Raw genomic sequence first — 22,049 nt, 5'->3', positions numbered from 1 at the left:
GCTTTGGTCACACCTCTCTGTTGCACAAGAAACCTGAAATGATTTCCTGAAAAGGGAGTGTTTATTCTGTACATCTACAGGTGCTTCACACCCTCTTTCACTGACACTGAAACTGCTACTGCAACAGAGATGGGAGAAATGGGGCTATTTTGGTGTTTTTAGACTGCAGCTCCCATCAGTCCTTGCCAACAGAGCCAATGGTGAGGAATGCTAGGTGTTGCAGTCCACCATCTGGAGGGCTGCACTTTGCTGACACCTGTGCTATGAGGATGCTGACCTGGAATTATTAGTGAAACTGTTTAGAAGATCTTTAGCATTTATGCTAGAAAACAGAAGCAACTCTCTCCCTCCCCAGCCCCAGTTAAGTATGCTATTATGTATTTATTCATTTAATGACAGTGATTTATATCCTTTCAGGATACATTTTTCCCCTCCAAGGCAGCTTGCAAGAAACAACAAAAGTATTAACAACACTGCTGGGTTAAGTATTAACATATAAAAAGGGGGATTCTTTCCACAGGGTAGTTGATGGGGAAGAAGCAAAAGAGTAAGGACATGTCCCTCACTGGCCTTCTCCATCTTCCTCCATGTGGACTCCTTTCCCCAGGGCACCTGGTGGTATAGGGGTGGTGTGGGGAGAGAAATTTCTACAAATAGAAGGTAAAACACAGCTACAAAATGTCAAGGTAATAAGAAATTAAGTAGACAGATGACTTAAGCACTGAAGCAGTTTTAACAGGATGAAGAGAGTACAACAGCCAACCCTTCTCTTTCTTGATTGTAAATAATTTAGCTTTCTAGTTAAAGTAGGCTGTGAACTGCATCCCATGCAAGATGTTTCTGAAGTCCCCAAGGGCCCCCCTTTTCTCCCAGGGGGCATAAGGAAAAACCTTGTACCACTTTTGGTGTCCTCCACGACTGTTTAGGCCAGTGATGGAGAACCTTTTAGAGACCAAGTGCCCAAACTGCAACCCAAAACCCACTTATTTATCGCAAAGTGCCGTGTCCCTCTGGATTTCTAGTGACAAACTCTAGTGAACTCTGTGTTGGGACGATGGTGCATGTGCCCACAGAGAGGGCTCTGAGTGCCACCTCTGGCACGCGTGTCATAGGTTCGCCATCACTGGTTTAGGCCCAGGAGAGGCCTTTTTTTAATCAAGGAGTCACATAGAAGATCCAGTTGACTTCATCTTGCCAAAAAGCCTCTCCTGGCCCTGACACAGCCATGGGGGGAAAGAACGGCAAGTTTCCTCCCACACCCCAAGTATATTGGGCAAAAGCCCATAAATAAACAAACAAAATAAACTTTAAATAATTTTAACTGGATTTAAAAATTGCAACTTCTTATTGCAAAAAAAGAGGTGTCTCCTTGTTCTAAAATGACTTTGGAGGTAGACACAAAACATTCTTACTCCATAGAGACTGGGAGGGCACTTTGAGCCAATATTTACATGTTTAAAATTGCTTCCAGAGTTTAGGGCACGGCAGGGCAGGTTACAGCTTGCCCCTGGTACCCAAGAAAGAAAAAGAGCCATGAAGGTATAAAACAAGCAAGGCTGTAATGGCGAACCTTTTCAGATTCGTGTGCCAGGGGGCGGGGCTTGTGCCCCCACAGGATGGGGCTGCGTGCTGGGGCACGGCTTCCAGCCCAGGGGGCGTGGCTCCCACCCTGTGGGTGGAGCTTCCACCCTTTGGGCAGGGCTTCTTCCCCTGCCCTTTTCCTGGCACCCAGCTGCCTCTCAGAGACAGGTGGGGATCAGCAAAGGGCTGTGAGGGGGCGGAGCCATGGGCATGCCCCTAGTCCCCTTCTTCCTGGACCTTTCCTTGCCCCAAAGGGCTCACTGGAGCCCTTGGGGGGGAGGAAAGGTAAAAGAGGAAGAAAAGGAATGGCCACACCCCCTGCCTTCCTCTCCACGTACCTTGCCTGCTCTCCAAATGCCCCGTTTGGGGACACTTGGAGGGCAGGCAGGGTAGGTGGGGAGGAAGCTCGAGACAGTTGGAGGCTGGCAAAGGTCCCTGGAGGGGAGCAATTGGCATGCGCTGGTCGCTCCTCCTCTCCCTGCCTTTTTGCCGGCCTCTAGCTCTCTTTAAGATGCAGCTGGAGGCCAGGAAAAGCCAGGGAGGAGGAGGAACAGGCATGCGCGTGCCTCTTCCATCTCCTCCCTTGCCCCATGCCTGAGGAAATGGCGGCAAGTACCACTTCCGGCACGCATGGCATAGGTTCACCATCACTGCTTTAGGTATTGTAATTCTGTACATTGTACAGTGTGAAACATAACAAGTATCTGCCCACTCGACAGAGGTTGTCGGTATGTAATTGATATAGTGAGTTCCAGTTTCAGAGAACAATTTTGTTTTCTACTGGCTCTTGCAGCTGAGAGATTGGCAGACAAGGCTTTGGGGGACATAACAATAGTTCCTTACTTCAGAGAAGAGTGTTCCTTTGCTCTCATGAAAAATATTAAGGGGTAGCTGTGCAGACCATACAGCAAAATAAAACAAAATGGAAAATCAATAAAAGCACAATACCTACATTGGCCAACCAAAGTGTACAAAATCCTTCATGCAACTTTTCAAAGCTCCGCTGGATTCTTCATCATGTAAAAAACAATCATACCAGACAAAAAAGAAATGTGGGAAGAATGTCATTCAGAGGAGGAAAATCCATGGATGGGACCACATCTATCAAAGATGTTGCCATATAGATCTGCATAGTGAGTTTCTGTCCTGGTGCAAAATTTGTAAATGCTACCTATAATTTCAATAGCCTGGAAGATGTCACATGTCATGGTGCACTTGATCCAAAATGGAATCATACCACTGATGTAATGGAGTGGATATTAAAGTGGGGTAAAGGCAACATATTAGCGCCAGTGTGGCATGGTAGTTTCAGCATTGGACTATGACTCTAGAAATCGGGGTTCAATTTCCTGCTTGGCTATGAAACCCACTGGGCGATCCTCTGCAAGTCATATACTCTCAGCCTCAGGGGAAGTCAGTGGCAAATCTCCTGTGAACAAATCTTGCCAAGGAAACCCCATGATAGGGTTGCCATAAGTCAGAAGCAACATGAAGGCAGACAACAATAACAAAGACAATAGATCCTGACTGATCCTGGATGCTTGCCTGAGAACTGTGAAATTTATGGGTCCATAAGTCAAAAGACAACTTGAAGGATTGCATACACACACACACACACCCAACATACAATAGAGGAACATCTGATTCAGGACAATTCTTTCTATGGGATTAGGGTGAAACCATTTTTAAATCACTTAAACAGCCATGGGGTAGAAATAGGTTACAGAGTAGGGCATGCAAGCCATTCACAGATAAAAAAAAAACATTGGCGAAATGAACACTTCAAAGACATTTGGAAGGGGACCAATGTATGGTGTTTCTCTGCTAATACTGCAGGTTGAAACCTCCACCCTGAGTTCCAAAATACTCCAAAACCCAAAACTTTTTTCCTGGGTAGCTGAGATAGTGACACCTTTCCTTTCCGATGGCTTTTTAATGTGTACACAAACATTTTGTTTCATGAATAAAATTTTTGAAATGTTTTACAAAATAACCTTCAGTCTATATGTATAAGATGTATATTAAACATAAATGAATGTGTGTTTAGACTTGGGTCACATACCCAGAATATTGCATTATGTACACATACAAATACAGGTATTCCAAAATATGAAAAAATCTGAAATATGGAACTCTTCTGGGCCCAAGTAATTCAGGTAAGGGCTACTCAATCTGCATAAGCCTCCAATTCAAAATGGGGGAGTTGTGAGTGCTTGGTTGAAAGGGTGGCATAGTGGGCATAATGGAAATCTGGCAGAATACAAGAGAAGCGGGGTGGGCGGGTCATCAGGAGGAATAAAGTCATCTCTATATGCAAACTTTCCAGGAAGATGTGGGAAGGGAATACTGTGAATGATGTCACTCTCTATGTCCAAGGAGGGGATGCTAAACTAGAAGGCTCAAAGGGGACAGATACTTCTGCAGAACTGCGTGTAACTGACACTCCTCAAAGTAATGTAATACTGGCCTGTTACAGACTGCCAAAATAAAGCTGCTTTGGGTCTCTTTGGAGGTATGCTATTTAAATGATGCATGGGTCCTAAGAGTCCAGAGGTCGCGCCAAAGCCACACTCCATTCCTAAGCACTGGAGTGCAGCTTTGGTGCAGCTTCTGGATTCTTAGGGTGCATGCATCATTTAAACAGCATACCTTCAAAGAGACCTGAAGCAGTTTTATTTTGACAGTCTGTAACAGGCCACTGAGAACAAAGTGTTGCACTCATAAAAACACACTCAAGACAATCTTGATATGAGGGATGAACTCAGGGAGGCATCCAAAGGATGAAGTTTTATGGTAATAGGTTCCTCTTATAGACTAAGTTATCCTACATTCTGGTCATAATGAAGAGTAGACTGTGCGTAGAACTGACCCAAAAGGACACAACCTTAGACTTTAAATGGCAGTGAGGCCTTATTACTGAGAGGTAAATAAAATAAACCATTTCCAAACAGTTACATTTTAAATTTTATCTATAAGTAGAAGTCGTTTTGTTGAGATCCAGTGTAGCGTAACTGCTACCATCCTGGCCTTGGAGGGAGAAGAAATAACAGTATCTGCTGGACTTGATCCCCTTTGCCACTGCCATTCCCTTCTCCTTTTGTGTCATGTCTTTTCACATTGTAAGCCTGAGGGCAGCGAACTGTGAAATTAACAATCTATAAAATGCTCTGAGACTCTTTGTGGCTGAAGAGCGGGGGTATAAATACTCTAAACAAATAAATAAAATAGTGTAGTGGTTTGGCTGTAGACCAGGCTTTGAATCCCCAGCCATAGAAACACACTGGATGACCCTGGGCAAGTCAAGATCTCAGCTTCAGAAAGCAAGGGCAATCACCTCTGAACAATTCTGCCAAGGAAACAGTGAAAACCTTAGGACTGCCATAGGTCAGAAATGACTTGAAGACATACAGCAACAGAAATTTCCACAGAAGTTCAGCACAGCCACATCTGACTTTTAAAAAAGAAAAAGCTCTCAATCTATTCCTCGTGATGGCCAGCCTTCTGTCTTGCAAACATAAATCCCTTCACCTATATCATTGCTGCCCCCTCATGGGCTCAATCCTACTCTCCTTAGACTAAGCATCCTGTTCAGTTCTAAAGGCACCTTCTGAACCACTACTGTTTGCCCTCCCAAATCATTTCATGTGCCCAAATGTGACTCATCTAGCCAGCACAGACATCCTTGTCAACCAGGTCACAGGATGCCACACCCATTCTTTGGCTGCAAACCTCCTGCCCACTCTTGCCTGCCAGCAAATTGCATATCACATATTCCACTGGAATACTCTAATGCAATGTACTGCATCACACTCTCTCCACTCCTTTACACATGAGCTACTAATTTAAGAGAAAGAGAAATGGCTAATGTTTAGGTATTCAGTAGCAGCTACTGCTAAATCAGTCCCGTTTCCCTAATGAGGGCATAAAATTCCTAGCGAGGAAGATGGTTCATTCTGCTGTGTGAGGAAAGTAACATGAGAGGGATATGTATAGTCAGATATAGTTCCTGGCCTTATAATCTTGACAAGTTCTGAGCTAAACCTGTGAAAGATATTGGGTGCCAATCCCCATAGGATTCATACTGGAAGCTGTATCTGTGCAATATCCATTTCTGTAACAGAACTTTTCTTTCTAATCATTCTCATACATTCCTTCCAAACCCTTTGATTTAACAAACCAGGAGCCTGTTAATGAAATTTTATTAATACTTTCTTTTCCTGAAAACTGTATAATAAATCATACTGACACAAATATAACACTACTACGTTTATTCAAACAGAATTAATGGCCTTGTAAAATGACATACATAGTGTACTATATATACATATATATGCCTCAAAATGATTTGCATAGCATTAAAAAACTAAGCAACAAGGAAATTTAATAGGTACCAACAATGGAAGAATCTGGAATTATAGTAGCATGCATATCTCTAGTCATGTTTGATTTTTCTTTCAGCTTTGATTGAAGCAACGTGTGTTCCACTACGCCAATTCGTATGTCCATCTGAATAGTTTCTTGCTTCAGTTTGGTTAAAGCTTGTTTAATCTTTACTAAAGGAGCTGTTAAAAAGGAAAATGCAAAATGGTACATTTTTCTGTCACTCTGCCATACAAAGAAAGGTATTATTTTTTCTTCATAATTCACTCCCTCTGCTAATCGGGAGAGCTAAATGAACAAAAGAATGACAATACTCTGGAGACATGATTTTATAGATTCATAAAAGCTATTTTAAAATTAGGATATACTCTATCACCTTCATGACATTTTGAATCTGAAGATATGCATTAAAATGCTCAAACCTCTTCAGTACTTATGATAATATGAAATTTTATATTTGGTGAAAAAACAACTCAAAACAAAATTCTGCACATTTTAGTCTACGACAGTACAAATTCCATCCATTTCTTCAAGTACCCATTATTACAACAGCCTAACACATCTCAAAGGATTACAGGTAGATTGCATAGAAAACCCCTCTCCCCCAATAATGCACTCTTCAGTCCAGGTAAGGGCTAGACTTATTAGGATTTTAAAATGGAATTAATTCAGAACAGACATTACATAGATGGATTTTTTTAACCAGCCAAAAGATACTTCTGGCTGACTCAGTTGTAGAAAATGCTCAAGAATAGTTCCCTATTTTAGGAAAGACCCAAGATACAATTAGAGACATGGGACATGGTTCTATGCCTTGAGAGAACACTGACTCCAACTGTATGTTAGCTACTCCTTTTGGTTTTCTTTTTTCTACTGCTGGGATTTTGCTATAGATCTGGAAAACTAGCTAAAAATGAGAGTTTATCTGAGAAAGTACATCAAGAATAAGCTTACCACCATCAGTCATGCTGCTTCCCTTTTCTTCCATTTCCTGCTTTACCTTCTCTAACTCTTCAGTAATCTTAGAGAAAAATAAACAGGTTATTTGTAAAATCTACTATAGCCAAAGAGACAGTTATAATTCTGAATGGTACAGATATTTAAGATTTAATGACTGCATCTGTCTGTTTGCTATTGAGGTCCAATATACCTCTTTAAAAGTCCTAGATGAAATTCAACTTAATGACTGGTTTCAAAATTGCCACAATGTGACATTAAAAATAGATTTTATCAGTAGCATATTTCAAAATCATACACCCAGTAATACCTACTGTTACTGGACTTATTAAGAAGCCATGGGGCAGACAGAAGACTCACAGTGGTCTTATTTTAATAAGAAAAGGGACACAATGCATCCCAAAAGCCTATAACAAGGTGCCAAACCAAAATAGTATTTTAACAGGAAATAAGGTTGCATACTTGCAGTGTGAAAGTGTTACCTGTGTCAAGGTAAAAGCAATCTGGAGCAGAATTAATCCAATAGGCTAAAATTACTCTGGGAGTCCAACAGATCCCTACAGCCCTCTGTAATGAAACCTCTGTACATATAGGAATGGGCTCAGGGAGGAGGAATACAAATAATTTATTTTTATTGCCCAGTGTTTTGAGAAGCTGCAAGGAATAGAATGGACCATAGCTAAAATTTCCTTTCTCTGTACCTCTTATCCCTCCCATCAGTAGCCAACAACAATCAATAACACTTCCATGGATACAGAACCTCTGCTTAGCTAGAAGAAAGATTAAGTTAAATGACTCTTCTGACAGCCATTTCTTGGCCAGGGGCATTCTCCTCCTAGACCTTTTATGGCCTAAAGATCTAGATGGTTATCTTAACATCAGAGGAGCAAGAAAACACTTTTACTCCAATAGTGCCTCTTGTGTCTGCTACCAGAAGCCAAAAATGCAAGAGACGGGAGGAGGAGGGAGGGAGGAGGCTGCCTTTGCTTCACGTGTTGTTTTTCTTTTCTGCACCTATCACCACCACAATGAGGAACTTTACAGCAGCCATTTTGTTTATGATCTGCCAAGGCAGATTAATAAGTAAAATAACATCCAAAATATCTGAGGCCTTGTTAACCTTGTATAAACTATTGTCTTTCCTAATAACTCTCATTTGTTTTGGCTCACTCTAAATGTATCATAAACACACCTAAGAACTTGCTTTAGTAGATGAGATATAAATACCAATATACATACATACACACATACATCTACAAAGTCTCACAAACTACAGTTCTGGCACTAGAAGCTAGACTCTCACTTTCAAATCAAAGAACGGTATGTAGCTTGTGCAAGGGCCTTTTATTTATTTTGAAATTCATATACTTTTTTCAAAAGAACAACTCAATAAAAACATATCTGCTATCTTCCCATTTTGAGAAATAAGGTAATTACATTTTTCCCCAGGACATGCCTTGAACTAAATCAACTTTTACTTTTAACACTACTATTAGTGTTAAAAATAAACAGCACCCACATTAAGTCCTAAATGATCAATTAAAATATTCTATGAATTTGCAGACTGTCACCGTCAACAGCAGCATAATCAATCAATTCCATCTTGGTGGGATTGGTTTCTCGCTGAACTAATTTCTCCCTCACTTGTTCCACAATATATAAGAGTAAAGGATTCATTAAGACAAGAACAAATAAGTATAATGGTCATCCAAAAAGTCATGGCAGGAGTGGTGATGGTTAGTCAGAATCACACACACAGATAATCAACCAAGCTACTTGGTATTGGAATTCTTGAACAGCATTCTTGTGCCTTAATATCCTCCCAACTGTTCTGGTTGAGAAATAGTTTCATATCTTCCATTTCCTTACTCTGTCTAGAATGAAGTGCAGGCAAGACAAAGTGACCACCTTGTTCATGTTCAGGATCATCCAGAATGCAAACTGGATTATTGGGAACAAGTTCCATTATTTATTTGTATTTGGCAATGATAAAACACTCACCAGTAGCCTTGCCTGGTAATCTCATCATGCAAAGTTATGCAGTCTTGTCATTTAGTATTAATAATCTTATGAAAAATAACCAATAAAGCTTAACACATGTAAAAGTTCTTTGAAAAGAAAGAACATTAACTCATTTATTCTGAACAATCTTAGAGATGCAGGAATTACTTAAATCATTTAACTAACACTTCAGTGAATCAAAGTAGAGAACTGGCAGAATAACCAGAATTTAGAAGTTTCACCTTCAAGACTGTTCAGGATGTCAAAACATACAATTTGTAGAACACCAATTCTACCTGAAAGCAAACCCAGTTTCCTTTGGACTAGACATGTACAGGCTAAATGCAAAACTAAAGTGCCATAAAGACCCCTGTCAACTTATGCCATGCCATGCCATGAAAACTACTGCAAATACACAAACTATTAAATACTAAAGACCAAAGTTCTACCTCTGACAAGTTTCTAGTCCTCTCTGTCACACCTCCACTTCCTTGTTGGTATTTCTCTTTGGCCTGTGAAAGAAAAAAAATACTTTACTATGGGAAAAAAAATAAAGAACTCTAGTCTATAATATATAGGATGTAAGCCATGTTTTTTAAGTCTTCTATCTTTTGTATAATAAAACTAACTGTTACAGTTTGAGTTTAACAGCAAAAGTGTACAATTTTAATAAAAGAAGAGCCACAATTATAGTCTCTTGACAAGACTCCCAAATAATCAATGTTACCTCACTCAGAAGGGCTTGTGCAGAACGATATTCTTGAACCAAATGCTCTAGCTGGTTGTTGATGTACTTTTCTCGACTGCTAACCTTTTCCAGAGTTCTGCTGATTTCATTATGAAGTTTGTCAAGGTAGCCCTGTTAAAAGTTTTACACAAGTCAGCCACAACTGAGGTCTGGCTGAAATCCCAGTGGGACTGTTGACTGCTTTTCTTTTGAGCATCTGACTGTGAGCCACATCCAAATAGCTTTTGAAAGTTCTCCTCATTTCAAGACTAGCTTGCTGTGCAACAGTGGAGTGAGGCAACATATACTGTTAAAGAAATACAAGCATAACATGCAAACCCAACTAATTGGACAACTGTTTAGATCCAAGTAAGGTGACTAAAGTAGTGTACTGGGAATAATTTCAACTGGTCACTCAAAGCTAGACCCAAAAGTCTTAAAATAGTGACTATACCATTTTTCTTCTTATTTAAAATTGTGTATGCAAATATCTAAATGTAGAGTGGGCCCCTGGTATCTGCTGGATTTTGGTTCCAGGACCTCCCATGGATACCAAAATCCATGGATGCCCATCCCATTAAATACAGTGGCATAGTAAATGGCTTATATAAAACTGAAAAATCAAGGTTTATTTTTTAGAAGTTTTAAAAAATATTTTCAAGCCATGGATGCTTGAATTCATAGATGAATAATCTGTGGACACTGACCAAGGCTGCATCCATACTACAGAAATAATCCAGTTTGACACCATTTTAACTGCCATGGCTCCATACTATGGAATTCTGGGAACTGTAGTTTTGTGAGATATTTAGCTTTCTCTGTCAGAGAGCTCTGGAGCCAAAACAAACTACAAGTCTCAAGATTCCATACCATACCATACCATTAAGCCATGGCACTTAAAGTGGTGTCAAACTGGATTACTTCTCCAGATGTAGCCTCTGACTAAGAATAGAGAATCAGTCATTCTTTAATACATTCACTAACATTGCTTTCAGAAGTAATTAAAGTACAGTGGTACCCCGGGTTACGAATATAATTCGTTCCGCGGCGCCGTTCGTAACCCGAAAGATTTCGCTAGCCGAAAAAGCCATAGCCGCTAGCGCTGAAAGCCGCGATTTCGTGCGAAAAAGCGCCGAAAAGCACCAAAAATTTTTTCGTAAGCCGAAAAAAAAAACGTAACCCGAAACAGTTTTTTTCTATTTAATTTTTTCGTATCCCGGAAATTTCGTAACGCGGTGATTTCGTATCCCGGGGTACCACTGTACAGTGGACCCTTATTATCTGCTGGGGTTTGGTTTCAGAATCCCCCACAGATAACAAAATCCGTGGATGCTCAAGTCCCATTAAATATAATGGTAGAGCAAAATGATATCCTTTATATTAAATGGAAAATCAAGGTTTGGAATTTATACTTTTTCTGGAATATTTTCAAGCCGTGGATGCTTGAATTTGTGGATTAAAAAATACACGGATAAGGAGGGCCGAGTGTAATGGAATATATGTTCAGTTTTTAGCGATAAGATTTATTTTTAATGGAAACTAATCCACCTTTGTGGCAAATAGTCATCACTGAATAATCTGTGCAATTCAAATTCTTTCTGTCATTTCTTACTCTCAATTCTCATTCATATCTGGTGGGTTTTTTTCCAATTTGGTGCACCAACTGAACACTGTTAGAAAAACTGTGAATCTTGTACCTGCCTGCGTCATAGAATAAGAGTTAACCATTTGCTCATTACAAATGCTGAAACTTTGGACATTAAAAAGCACCCTACAACTTTGACATTTGAAATGTCAATGGCAGCTGGCTGTCTTCATGTCTGAGGCCTGGAACTGTTTTGCCATCACTAGCTAAAACTCCCCTTTTCAAAAGGAAAAAGGGGATCAAGATCAGGAAAAAAAACTTCTTTGTAAACAACACTTCCATGTGAAGCTTTGATCTCTGCACTCAATTACTTCTAGAAGCTTTCCCCCAAACCTCTACTGTATAAAAGGAGTGCCAGAGGCACAGAAAACACAGCTTACAAAAAAAGCAAGATGTTTCATAGAAACAACATGGGTAGGGGGAATTGCCTAAGAAACTCCTGTGGAAGACCAGTGCCAGAGGACTTGAAAATTCCTGCTGCAAGGAACAGAAGGTCATTATTATTTCCTTACAGAAGCCAAAAAAACAAACAAACAAACAAACAAAAAAAAAAAAAACCCCAAGCAGATATCACACAATGCCAGTAGATTTGATAGCAAGTGATTCACATGCACTTATAAAAGAGACCACAAAGAGAAAAAGGCCTCTAGTAAGAAAACTCTGAACTACCACAAAATCATCAAAATCCCACTACATTTCAATTACTAAGGCATTATCACAGACTTACCCTGGTATCTTTTAAAGCAGATTCAATTCCATCTTGGTGCTGATGCATTTGATCTACATGGATACGCCAGTCCTATAATTTAAATTTTAAAAGGGAGTTACACACAAAATGATTTTTTTTCATATCTGGATAAACAGTCAAGTTTACAGCGTATCTATACAAGGTGACATGTTTTAAACCTAAGGTTGCTGCATTAAAATGATATCATCTAAAATCCTGTGACATGTGTGCTCTTAAATAAAATGCTGGACATCACTGCCAATGGATGCTTGTAACTAGTTATTTGCTTGTAAATATTCTTGCTCCAGAGATAATTATAACAGACTGCTCCGGGCACTAATATTGATTCTAATTCCACTCTCTTCTTCTTCTAGAACATAAAAACAGGATGTGAACTCATTTACTAATTAATCAAAACCTCTGTGCCCATTACCACTGTTACAACATTACAGTTCAAGTTCAGCACTGACAGACTCTGAGGTACTTTGAACACTGATAATTGCAACCATATGTTTCTAAAGGTCTAAGAAGGAAAAGATCAGGCCAAGATTAAGGAAGGCTTTTTCAGATAATACAAAATGATTTCACACAAGCAAACTTCAGTTGCAAGTGACCAGGTAAACCAAACTAGTATAGGAGATATCCAAATTTACTAGTCAGCATAAGGAAAATAAAGAAGTTTCAAATTACCTGGCAACATCCGATGCTATGTGAAGACTTCTGCCTGTGCAGTGGAAACATTCCTTCCCCTCTGCAGTCCCTCATTCCCCCCCATCAAAGGTGTGGTTTCAGGAATGAGAGGGGTTGCTGAAGGGAGAATCTGTTCTAATCACATAAATTGTTCTATTAGGGAAAGATGCTAGTTGAATACCACTCCCATGTCTTAGACTTGCCTCCCATGACATCTGCAACTGCAACGTGGAATTTTAGCTGAGTAATTCTTTGCCACAGCAGAAAGGGTGAGTGCTAGTGACATCCATAGTATAACAGAAACATGACCCCAGATTTCCTTATCCTGGCCAATGTTCTATTGCACAACTTACATGTACCTAGGTGAAGCAGAAGGGCAAAGGAGAATATGAATAAATTATATTATGAGCAGAGAGCTTTGTTCCTAGTTCTTACAAACTGCAGTTGTAAACCTGTGTCAGGCTGAAAATTCTTCAACTGAAAAGAAACCCTCTACATGTTAGGCAGAAGACTCTGCAAGAACTGTATTCTCCAACATCTACTTATCTGTATGTAAGGTTTTTTCCCATACAGAAAAGAATTCAATCATGTTCACTGAAACCCCTCTAAGTTAGACTGCAGTCTGAAATGCTACAGGTAAGAAGCAGGTTTAACACCTCAAATACTTGTTATGAAGAGTTAGGGCTCTAAGGAGCATGAACCAGAAGTTAACCCCTATGCTAATTTTGTGATGGTTTAATATGAACTCTGAAAAATCTGGTGGTTTTACTGTATGCTGGTTTCCACAGAAATCTCTCCAGTTATTTTGTCTGCATTAGCTGAGATAACTAAGGCAGCAATGAAAACTTTAACAGTGCATGCTTACAAACAAGGTCATTTTCCAGATATACTGAAGAGATTGCTAAAATGTGACAATGCACAAAGTGAGTGGAGATAATTCCAACTGAAGATAATTCCAAGGCCCCAACGTCTAGCAGACTGAAAGCTAGTAGGATCTTGAAAGCAGTAGCAGAATGCCTTCAAGATCCTACTAGCTTTCAGTCTGCTAGACGTTGGGGTCTTGAAAGAGTTGGTAAGGAGAAAATTGGAAAATGGAAGTTAATAACAAGAAATAAGATCAGCTGCCAACTGTAGTTAAGCAGACATAAGTAAAAGTGAAAAAATAAGGCTAACAGGATAACCTAAGAGTCAAATGCACAAGCTTTAGTAAATGCTTTCATGGCTTACAATCAACTTCATCAGATGCAGTGACAGAATACAATATTCAAACCTCAGGTACAAATGCTCAGTTAAATAATGGTGGTGTAGGATCAGAGTGAAACAGGACAAAGTAAAGAACAACTGGAGTCAAATAGTCATCAACTGTACCAATGTACCTGAAAGATAACAGCCAAAGATGGTGTGTTGAAGAAGAAAAATAGGGAACAAAAAAGAAAAGAAACTTACAGAGACACAAACAAGGACTATGCAAACACAAATAAACAATACAGTCACAGGTATTGTTTCTGTCTGTGTGTGCATGTACACACTTGCATGAGTACATAAAATATGAAATCGTTACTGAATCTGCATATGAAAGCAAGGCTGAGAAAGACTTTAGTTGAATTTGTGAAGCAAAAAAAATGTTGTAGGGGATCTACATAATGATTGGAGGACATCTAGAACAGCAGTTGAAGCAGAGTAGAAGTCAAACACTTCCGTACACTTAGAAGAGATGTACAGAGCAAGAACTATTTGGTGCAAAAAAAGAGTGGATACCAGGCTCTTCCACATGACAAAGTGAAATGAAAATACCATTATGATTACATTTACTGTACACACAAAGATAAGCTTTCCAAGCTTGGCTAAACCCACATAGATCTGAACATTGACGTTTAGGGAGTTCATGTGCTCTTTTTTAATACTTCTCAAAAATCTATTTGTTTATACATGTGCACTGCTTTCATTAAGATCTTTATACTTAAAAACTGTGCAAACATGTTTATGCTGGAAGACAAGTACTTTATTTGTAAGTACTAATCTATTTTAAGAGTGTTGATGTCAGTCAAGTGGCTTTAATCACACTTCACATTTAAGCATGATATTTTGCAGTCAAAAAGGAGCTCAAATTCATCTGATTTGGAATGAGCATTCAAAGGATTTTCTAATATAGTGGTTATAGTTCTGACCTTTAAGCACATAAAGAGGCAGAATTCTTCTAGAAGCTGTGCTACTAAATAGTAGCAGCATAGCAGTATTGATAAATCCAACCCACCTTATTATCAGTTCTGATTTTAACTTTCAGTTGTGGAAGAACCCGTTCCACTTCCAAATTCCACTCAGCTGCATCTACTGTTGATTCTAAAATCTCTTCTTGCTTTGATTCAATCATGTCCTATCAAAAAATGTATATTTGACATATCAATGAACAATCAAACTACACTATTAAGTGATGTCATATAGCATAAACACTTCTTACACCAGTTATAAAACCTGCTGTACCGGCCCAACTGCAGAAGATGAAGTGTATATGCAAGTGCAAATGGGGAGTGAACTAACATTTTTAACTACTTTAGAATAGCATGGAAGAAAAAAAAACTTGAGTACCTGTAAGCCACTTTGAGTCCCTGAACCGGACGGAAGGCAGAATAATAATAATAATAATAATAATAATAATAATAATAATAATAATAGCAATAATAATAACAATAAACATGAAGAAATCTCCAAGATTAGCTTTCCTATTACTACAACACAAATACACATGGAAAGTAATGGTCAATAGGTCACTATAAGGAAGATTTGATCTGTAGACAGGTATAAAAATGTGTAGATACCTTCTTGATACAGTCAAAAAGAGAGAGGAGAGTAATTGTAGTTAACTGCATCAATTCATTATGCATAAAAGAATTCCAGTCCCATGATTAAATCAAGCCTCAATTGCTAATCTTGCCACAATAAGGTTAAGCCACAATGACTAGTTCATATCTCCTAGAGGTGATGTAGAATTTATGGCATATCATTCAGAGGCTTGCATCCAAAGGTTCATAACAGAATTCTTCTCCCACTTTCCCCTCTATTCTTCCCTACTATAGATGTCTGTGTTCCCCACTCTGTTCTCTCAGCCTTATGACTGGTGGGTCCTCCACAAGTTTGCGAAGTTGTAGTAGACAGCACAGCAGAAGCAGAAGCCATACATAATACATGGCTAACTGGAGAAGAAATTACTTACTGATTTGTAAGTCTGTGCCTTTAAAACATTCAGATCAATGTAGTTTTCCTCATTGTCTGTCTCTTCTTCCTTAAAAAGATATAAAATATGGTCTAGTAAGACGTGGAAAATGATGCATGATTCAGAAACAGTTTTCTGAAAATATCACAACCATCTATTTTTACCAAAGTACATTAAAGAAGTCTATTATAATGTCAACACTGAGCATTATAGAGCTTTTTGTAACCTTCAGTCCTTTAGTATCAATACCACAAGGCTTTGTTCTTCCTTACATTAATATAGCACTTCGTATTAAGACATCTACATATAATCCTGGATACCCCAGACCATACAAATCAATGCCAAGCTACCATGAACTATGGGAAGCAACGGCTGCTGCATGCAGCAAATGATTGTGACAGCTGTAGAATTGCTGCTACATTATCAGGAATTGCTACCAGCCATGTCAGCAGTTTTCTTTTCATCAACTAACATTTGTTCAAAGAACCAAAGTATCTACTCCACTGCCCTTGGATTTGTGACAATTTAAACCAGATTTTTAACATTTACTGCATAGAGGTAATAATATTCTTTATCCAAGTTCAACACTGACTAAGCAAAAGCCAGTTGGAAGTCAACTGTACTATAGTGTATTGCAGTGGTTCTCAAATTCTGATCCTCTAGTGGTTTGTTTGGGATATCAGTTCCCAGAATTCAAGCACTGACCATATTGGCTAGGATTTCTAGAGCATCTGGAGAAGCAGAGATTGTTGTAATGCACTTCACGTCCTGTGGTAAAGGCTGAGTCTACACTTGGACAGAGGAAATAGAAGAGGACACCAAAACACTTCATACTGCTGGTGAGGGAGGGATACATTTTTGAATGTCCTTATGCTTGAAAAAAAGAATCCTGTAATATCCAATTCAGAGGCAGTTGGTTTCAAGTTGCAAGAAGGTTTTTTTTTAAAATGAAAACATTTAAAAATGGGTTGATTCACCCAGAGTTTAATTTCGTACAGGCTATTCATATCTATCTCCCCTTCCTGTCCCCCTCCCAACCTAAGGGACCTGAGGGTCACTCCAACCGTGCCACAAACCCTGTCGCTGCTCCTGTGCAATGCCAGGTCGATTAACAACAAGTCCCACATCCTCCACGATCTATTGGAGGACAGTAATTGTGACCTGGCTTGCATTACCGAGACCTGGCTTGGGCCTGAAGGAGATGCTGTGTGGGCTCAGGCCCTGCCTGCTGGGTTCTCGGTGAAGGACCAGCCCAGGTTAGGTGGGCGGGGAGGGGGTGTGGCCTTGATACATAGGAACACCTTGTCCCTCACCAGGAACCACATCCGACAGACATCCTATATTGAGTGTATTTACCTGACCCTAAAGGCTAGGGACAGTCTGGGGATTCTGTTAGTGTATCGGCCACCCCGTGCGCTAGCGGACTCCCTTAACGAGCTGACACAGCTGGTCGCTGAGCTGATGCTGGAGACACCCAGGCTACTTGTCCTGGGTGACTTCAACATCTCCCTCACGGCCAGCTATGTTCCACCCGGTGCGGCTCGGGAATTCATGGATACCATGGCGGCCATGGGCCTGTCCCAGCTGATACAGGGTCCTACGCACTGTGCGGGTAATACTCTTGATTTGGTCTTCTGTTCGGATGCGGAAAATCCGTGGGCGGAAATAACTAATGTTTCCCCCCTGTCATGGACGGATCATTTCCTAGTGGAGGCAAAAATCAAGGTCTCTACCCAGATCCCCCCCGGGGGTGGCGGACCTGTTAGGATGGTCCACCCTCGAAGGCTGATGGAACCCAAAAGGTTCCAGGAAGCTTTAGAGGGGTACATGGTTGGAAGTGACGGCGACTCTGTTGATGCCCTGACTTGTATTTGGAATACCGGTCTCTCTAGGGCTATACACAGTATCGCTCCCAAGCACCCTCTCAGGCCCGCTTCCAAACGTAAGCCCTGGTATACGGAAGATCCCCGGGCGAGGAAGCGGGAACTGCGACGGCTAGAGTGCCGTTGGCGGAAACACCTTCGCTTAGATGACAAGGCTCTCCTAGACCAACTGTTAGAGGACTACGGAGAGGCGATACGAGCAGCTAAGAACTCGTTCTATGGTGCTCGTGTCGCGTCCGCGGAGTCGCGTCCAGCAGAGTTGTTCAGGGTGGTGAGGGAGCTAACTCAGCTCCCTCCTGCCCCGAACCAGATCCTTGAACCTTCTAAGGCCTGCTGCAACCAATTTAATAACTTCTTCGTGGATAAAACCTCTCGGATAAGCGAAGGTCTTAACACCAACATTCAAGCAGAACCTAGAGTAGAGGCGTCCAGAGCCTCCGTGGACTCCATTAAACTGGATCGGTTTGAGTTGGTAAGTACCGATGATGTGGACAAGATCCTCGGAAGTGTTCGGAAAACAACTTGCTCTCTCGATCCCTGTCCCTCATGGCTAGCGGCCCAGGGGGGACCGGCGGTAACTTTATTGCTACGCCGGATTATTAACACATCTTTGAGGGAAGGGCAATTTCCATCTGAACTAAAATTGGCCATAGTAAAACCTTTATTTAAAAAGCCCTCCCTCGACCCCCTGGTACATAACAATTATCGGCCAGTTTCGCTGCTGCCATTTTTGGGGAAGGTGATCGAGAGGGCGGTTGCAATCCAGCTTCAGGCGGTCTTGGATGAAACGGATTATCTGGACCCATTTCAAACTGGCTTCCGGGCGGGTTACGGGGTTGAGATGGCCATGGTCGCCTTGGTCGATGATCTCCGTCTGGGCATCGACAGGGGAAGCGTGTCCCTGTTGGTGCTCTTGGACATCTCAGCGGCTTTCGATACCATAGACCATGGTATCCTTCTGGGACGCCTGGCAGAGGTGGGAATCGGGGGGCACTGCGCTCCAGTGGTTCCGGTCCTACCTCTCTGGGAGGTCCCAGATGGTGCAGCTGGGAGACGTGTGCTCCGATGAGAGGGCCCTTATAACTGGGGTCCCTCAAGGAGCCATTCTGTCTCCCATGCTATTTAACATTTACATGAAACCGCTGGGAGAGATCATCCAGAGACATGGGGCGCGGGGTTATCAATACGCTGATGACACCCAAATAATTTTCTCTATGTCTCCGACTGATGCAGTGACCGGGGATGGTGTCTCTCCTCTCGTGGCCTGTCTGGAGTCAGTAATGGGCTGGATGAGGGAAAACCGACTCAAGCTGAATCCAGAGAAAACGGAGGTACTTGTGATAGGTTCCCCTGGTCCAGGAATGGTGGCAGTTCCACCTGTCCTGAACGGGGTCACGCTCCCTGTGAAGGACTCTGTGCGCAGTCTGGGGGTGCTTCTTGACTCGTCGCTTCACCTGACTGCTCAGGTGAATGCGACGGTCAAGAACACCTGTTATCAGCTTCGACTTATTCGCCAGCTGCGCCCATACCTGGCCCAGAGGGACCTTGAAACGGTAGTACATGCTCTGGTAACCTCGAGATTGGATTTCTGCAACGCACTCTACATGGAGCAACCCTTATACCAAACCCGGAAGCTACAAATGGTACAGAATATGGCAGCCAGGCTGGTCACTGGAACTTCCAGGGCCAGCCATATTACACCGGTGCTTAAAGATCTGCATTGGCTGCCTATTCGTTTCCGGGCACAATATAAGGTGTTGGTGATGACCTATAAAGCCCTAAATGGCTTGGGCCCAGGATACCTGAAGGACTGCCTCTCCCCGTACATTCCGTCCCGCACCCTCAGAATATCTGGGCAGCAACTACTTAAGGTGCCAGGGGCTAGGTTGACCTCCACCGCGAGGAAGACATTTTCCATTGCCGCCCCAGCCCTTTGGAACACGCTGCCCACAGAGCTCCGCTCGGCCACCTCCCTGGCCCAATTTAGAAAGGACCTAAAAACCTTTCTATTTCAGCTTGCATTCCCCGATTAAAGTCCAGTGGGCCTCCCTTCCTCTTCTGTGGCAAAGAGGACTGGCTAACGGGGGTTTTATTCTGTTTGTATGTAATTGTTTGTAACCCTGATGTATATGTTGTTTGATATTTTGCTGTCAACCGCCCTGATCTATGGAAGGGCGGTATAAAAATAAAAAATTTATTATTATTATTTATTATTCTATTACCCAAAGCAACCATTCAGCTGTATATACAGAGAGGCCTAACTGATTTTTTGGCCTCATTCCCACTCGTGTTTAAATCGCTTTGCGAGTCGCATTGACACCAGATCTCTGAACTCTGTACCGATGAGTAGGTCCCACCATGGAAGCTAATTATTTCAAGAATTCCATGCATTCGTGTCTTTTTTTGACACACTTGTCATACACACTAGCCAGTCTTTTTTATTTTAAAAAAATGTCAATCATATGAAGCACATCTATGCATCATCAGTGCCAACCTGGGCAGCATCCCCATGGCTCCGGAGCTCCCAAGCCTCCCAGGGATCAGGGAGTCTGGGGGCTCTGGGATTGGACTGGGGGGAATGTCCAACAGCCCTGGCAGTGAGGAAGCCAAGGGAGGCACCGGCGGATCCCACTGAGTAGCTTTTGGGGAGCGATGGAAGGGGGGGGAGGCAGCGACCTGTGGTACTTTAGGATCGCTGTAAGTCTGAAACAACTTAAAGGCACACAACCCACACACACACAAAGCAAACCCTATCATGGGGGATTGTTATTCAAGTAAGTGCAGAGGAGGGCTCCAGCATAAAAACCCACTAGTTGGCTCCACACAAGCTCTCACCCTGTGGAATCAAAATGATCACAAGGATGGTGAGCAAAAATCCCAGAACCACATGGGGGGACCTAGTGAATGACCTGCAGAGAGCTGGGACCAACATAACAAAGGCTACCATCAGTACCACGCTATGCCGCCAGGGTCTCAGATCCTGCAGTGCCAGACGTGTCCCCCTGCTTAAGCCAGTACATGTCCAGGCCCGTCTGAAATTTGCTAGAGAGCATTTGGATGATCCAGAAGAGGATTGGGAGAATGTCATATGGTCATATGAAACCAAAGTAGAACTGTTTGGTAGAAACACAACTCGTCGTGTTTGGAGGAGAGAGAATGCTGAGTTGCATCCAAAGAACACCATACCTACTGTGAAGCATGGGGGTGGCAACATCATGCTTTGGGGCTGTTTCTATGCAAAGGGACCAGGACGACTGATCCGTGTACCGGAAAGAATGAATGGGACCATGTATCGTGAGATTTTGAGTGCAAACCTCCTTCCATCAGCAAGGGCATTGAAGATGAAATGTGGCTGGGTCTTTCAATATGACAATGATCCCAAACACACCGCCCGGGCAACGAAGGAGTGGCTTCATAAGAAGCATTTCAAGGTCCTGGAGTGGCCTAGCCAGTCTCCAGATCTCAACCCCATAGAAAACCTTTGGAGGGAGTTGAAAGTCCGTGTTGCCCAGCGACAGCCCCAAAAATCACTGCTCTAGAGGAGATCTGCAAGGAGGAATGGGCCAACATACCAGCAACAGTGTGTGCCAACCTTGTGAAGATTTACAGGAAACATTTGACCTCTGTCATTGCCAACAAAGGATATATAAAAAAGTATTGAGATGAACTTTTGATAGTGACCAAATACTTATTTTCCACCATAATTTGCAAATAAAGTCTTTAAAAATCAAGACAATGTGATTGTGTGGATTTGTTTTCTCATTTTGTCTCTCATAGTTGAGGTCTACCTATGATGTCAATTACAGGCCTCTCTCATCTTTTTAAGTGGGAGAACTTGCACAACTGGTGGCTGACTAAATACTTTTCTGCCCGTGTGTGTGTGTGTGTGTGTGTGTGTGTGTGTATAATAGGAACCAATTGCTCACAGAGGCGATTTCCCTAGCTAAGCAGAGATTTAAACCTTGGGTCCTGTGCTGGCTTTCTACTCAGATGTAAATCCCTCTATTGCAAAGTAACTCAGGGGTAAGTGGCTATTAGGCCTGTGGTGTTGGATTCTATAAGCACCCAGAGCTCACAGAGTGGGTGTCCCTAGCTAAGCGGGGATTTGTACCCTGGATCCCTTGGTGGCCAGGGCTCCTCATGGGTTTGATGGGTCTGGGTTGAGGGGTGCCTCTCCTTTTTGGAGGGGCGGGGCTGGTGAGAGCGGCCCCATAAAGCCGGCTCCCGGCCTCCCCACCAGAGACGCC

The 22,049-nt window shown here is 41.9% G+C and overlaps 1 protein-coding gene across 3 annotated transcripts in view; it reads right to left on the bottom strand.

Annotated features, from left to right (window-relative positions):
- Positions 1 to 5,834: 5,834 nt before the first annotated feature.
- The window catches only part of LOC121917249 (intraflagellar transport protein 57 homolog), a 34,160-nt gene continuing 17,945 nt past the window's right edge, over positions 5,835 to 22,049 (bottom strand). The window contains exons 5-11 of one of the 3 annotated variants that reach the window (XM_042443017.1): positions 15,920 to 15,988; positions 14,963 to 15,082; positions 12,019 to 12,090; positions 9,647 to 9,778; positions 9,369 to 9,431; positions 6,916 to 6,982; positions 5,835 to 6,143 (exon numbers count right to left, since the gene is read on the bottom strand). In XM_042443017.1, the coding sequence (XP_042298951.1) occupies positions 5,962 to 6,143; positions 6,916 to 6,982; positions 9,369 to 9,431; positions 9,647 to 9,778; positions 12,019 to 12,090; positions 14,963 to 15,082; positions 15,920 to 15,988 (705 nt within the window). In that variant the 3' untranslated portion in view covers positions 5,835 to 5,961. The remainder of the gene's footprint in view (positions 6,144 to 6,915; positions 6,983 to 9,368; positions 9,432 to 9,646; positions 9,779 to 12,018; positions 12,091 to 14,962; positions 15,083 to 15,919; positions 15,989 to 22,049) is intronic. The other 2 variants (XM_042443018.1, XM_042443019.1) reach the window with 2 other exon arrangements.

Source organism: Sceloporus undulatus, unplaced genomic scaffold, assembly GCF_019175285.1.
Source record: "Sceloporus undulatus isolate JIND9_A2432 ecotype Alabama unplaced genomic scaffold, SceUnd_v1.1 scaffold_13, whole genome shotgun sequence".
Taxonomy (NCBI): Eukaryota; Metazoa; Chordata; class Lepidosauria; order Squamata; family Phrynosomatidae; genus Sceloporus; species Sceloporus undulatus.
The sequence above is the reverse complement of the archived record's forward strand: the minus strand, read 5'-3'. Positions and strand labels throughout refer to the sequence as shown.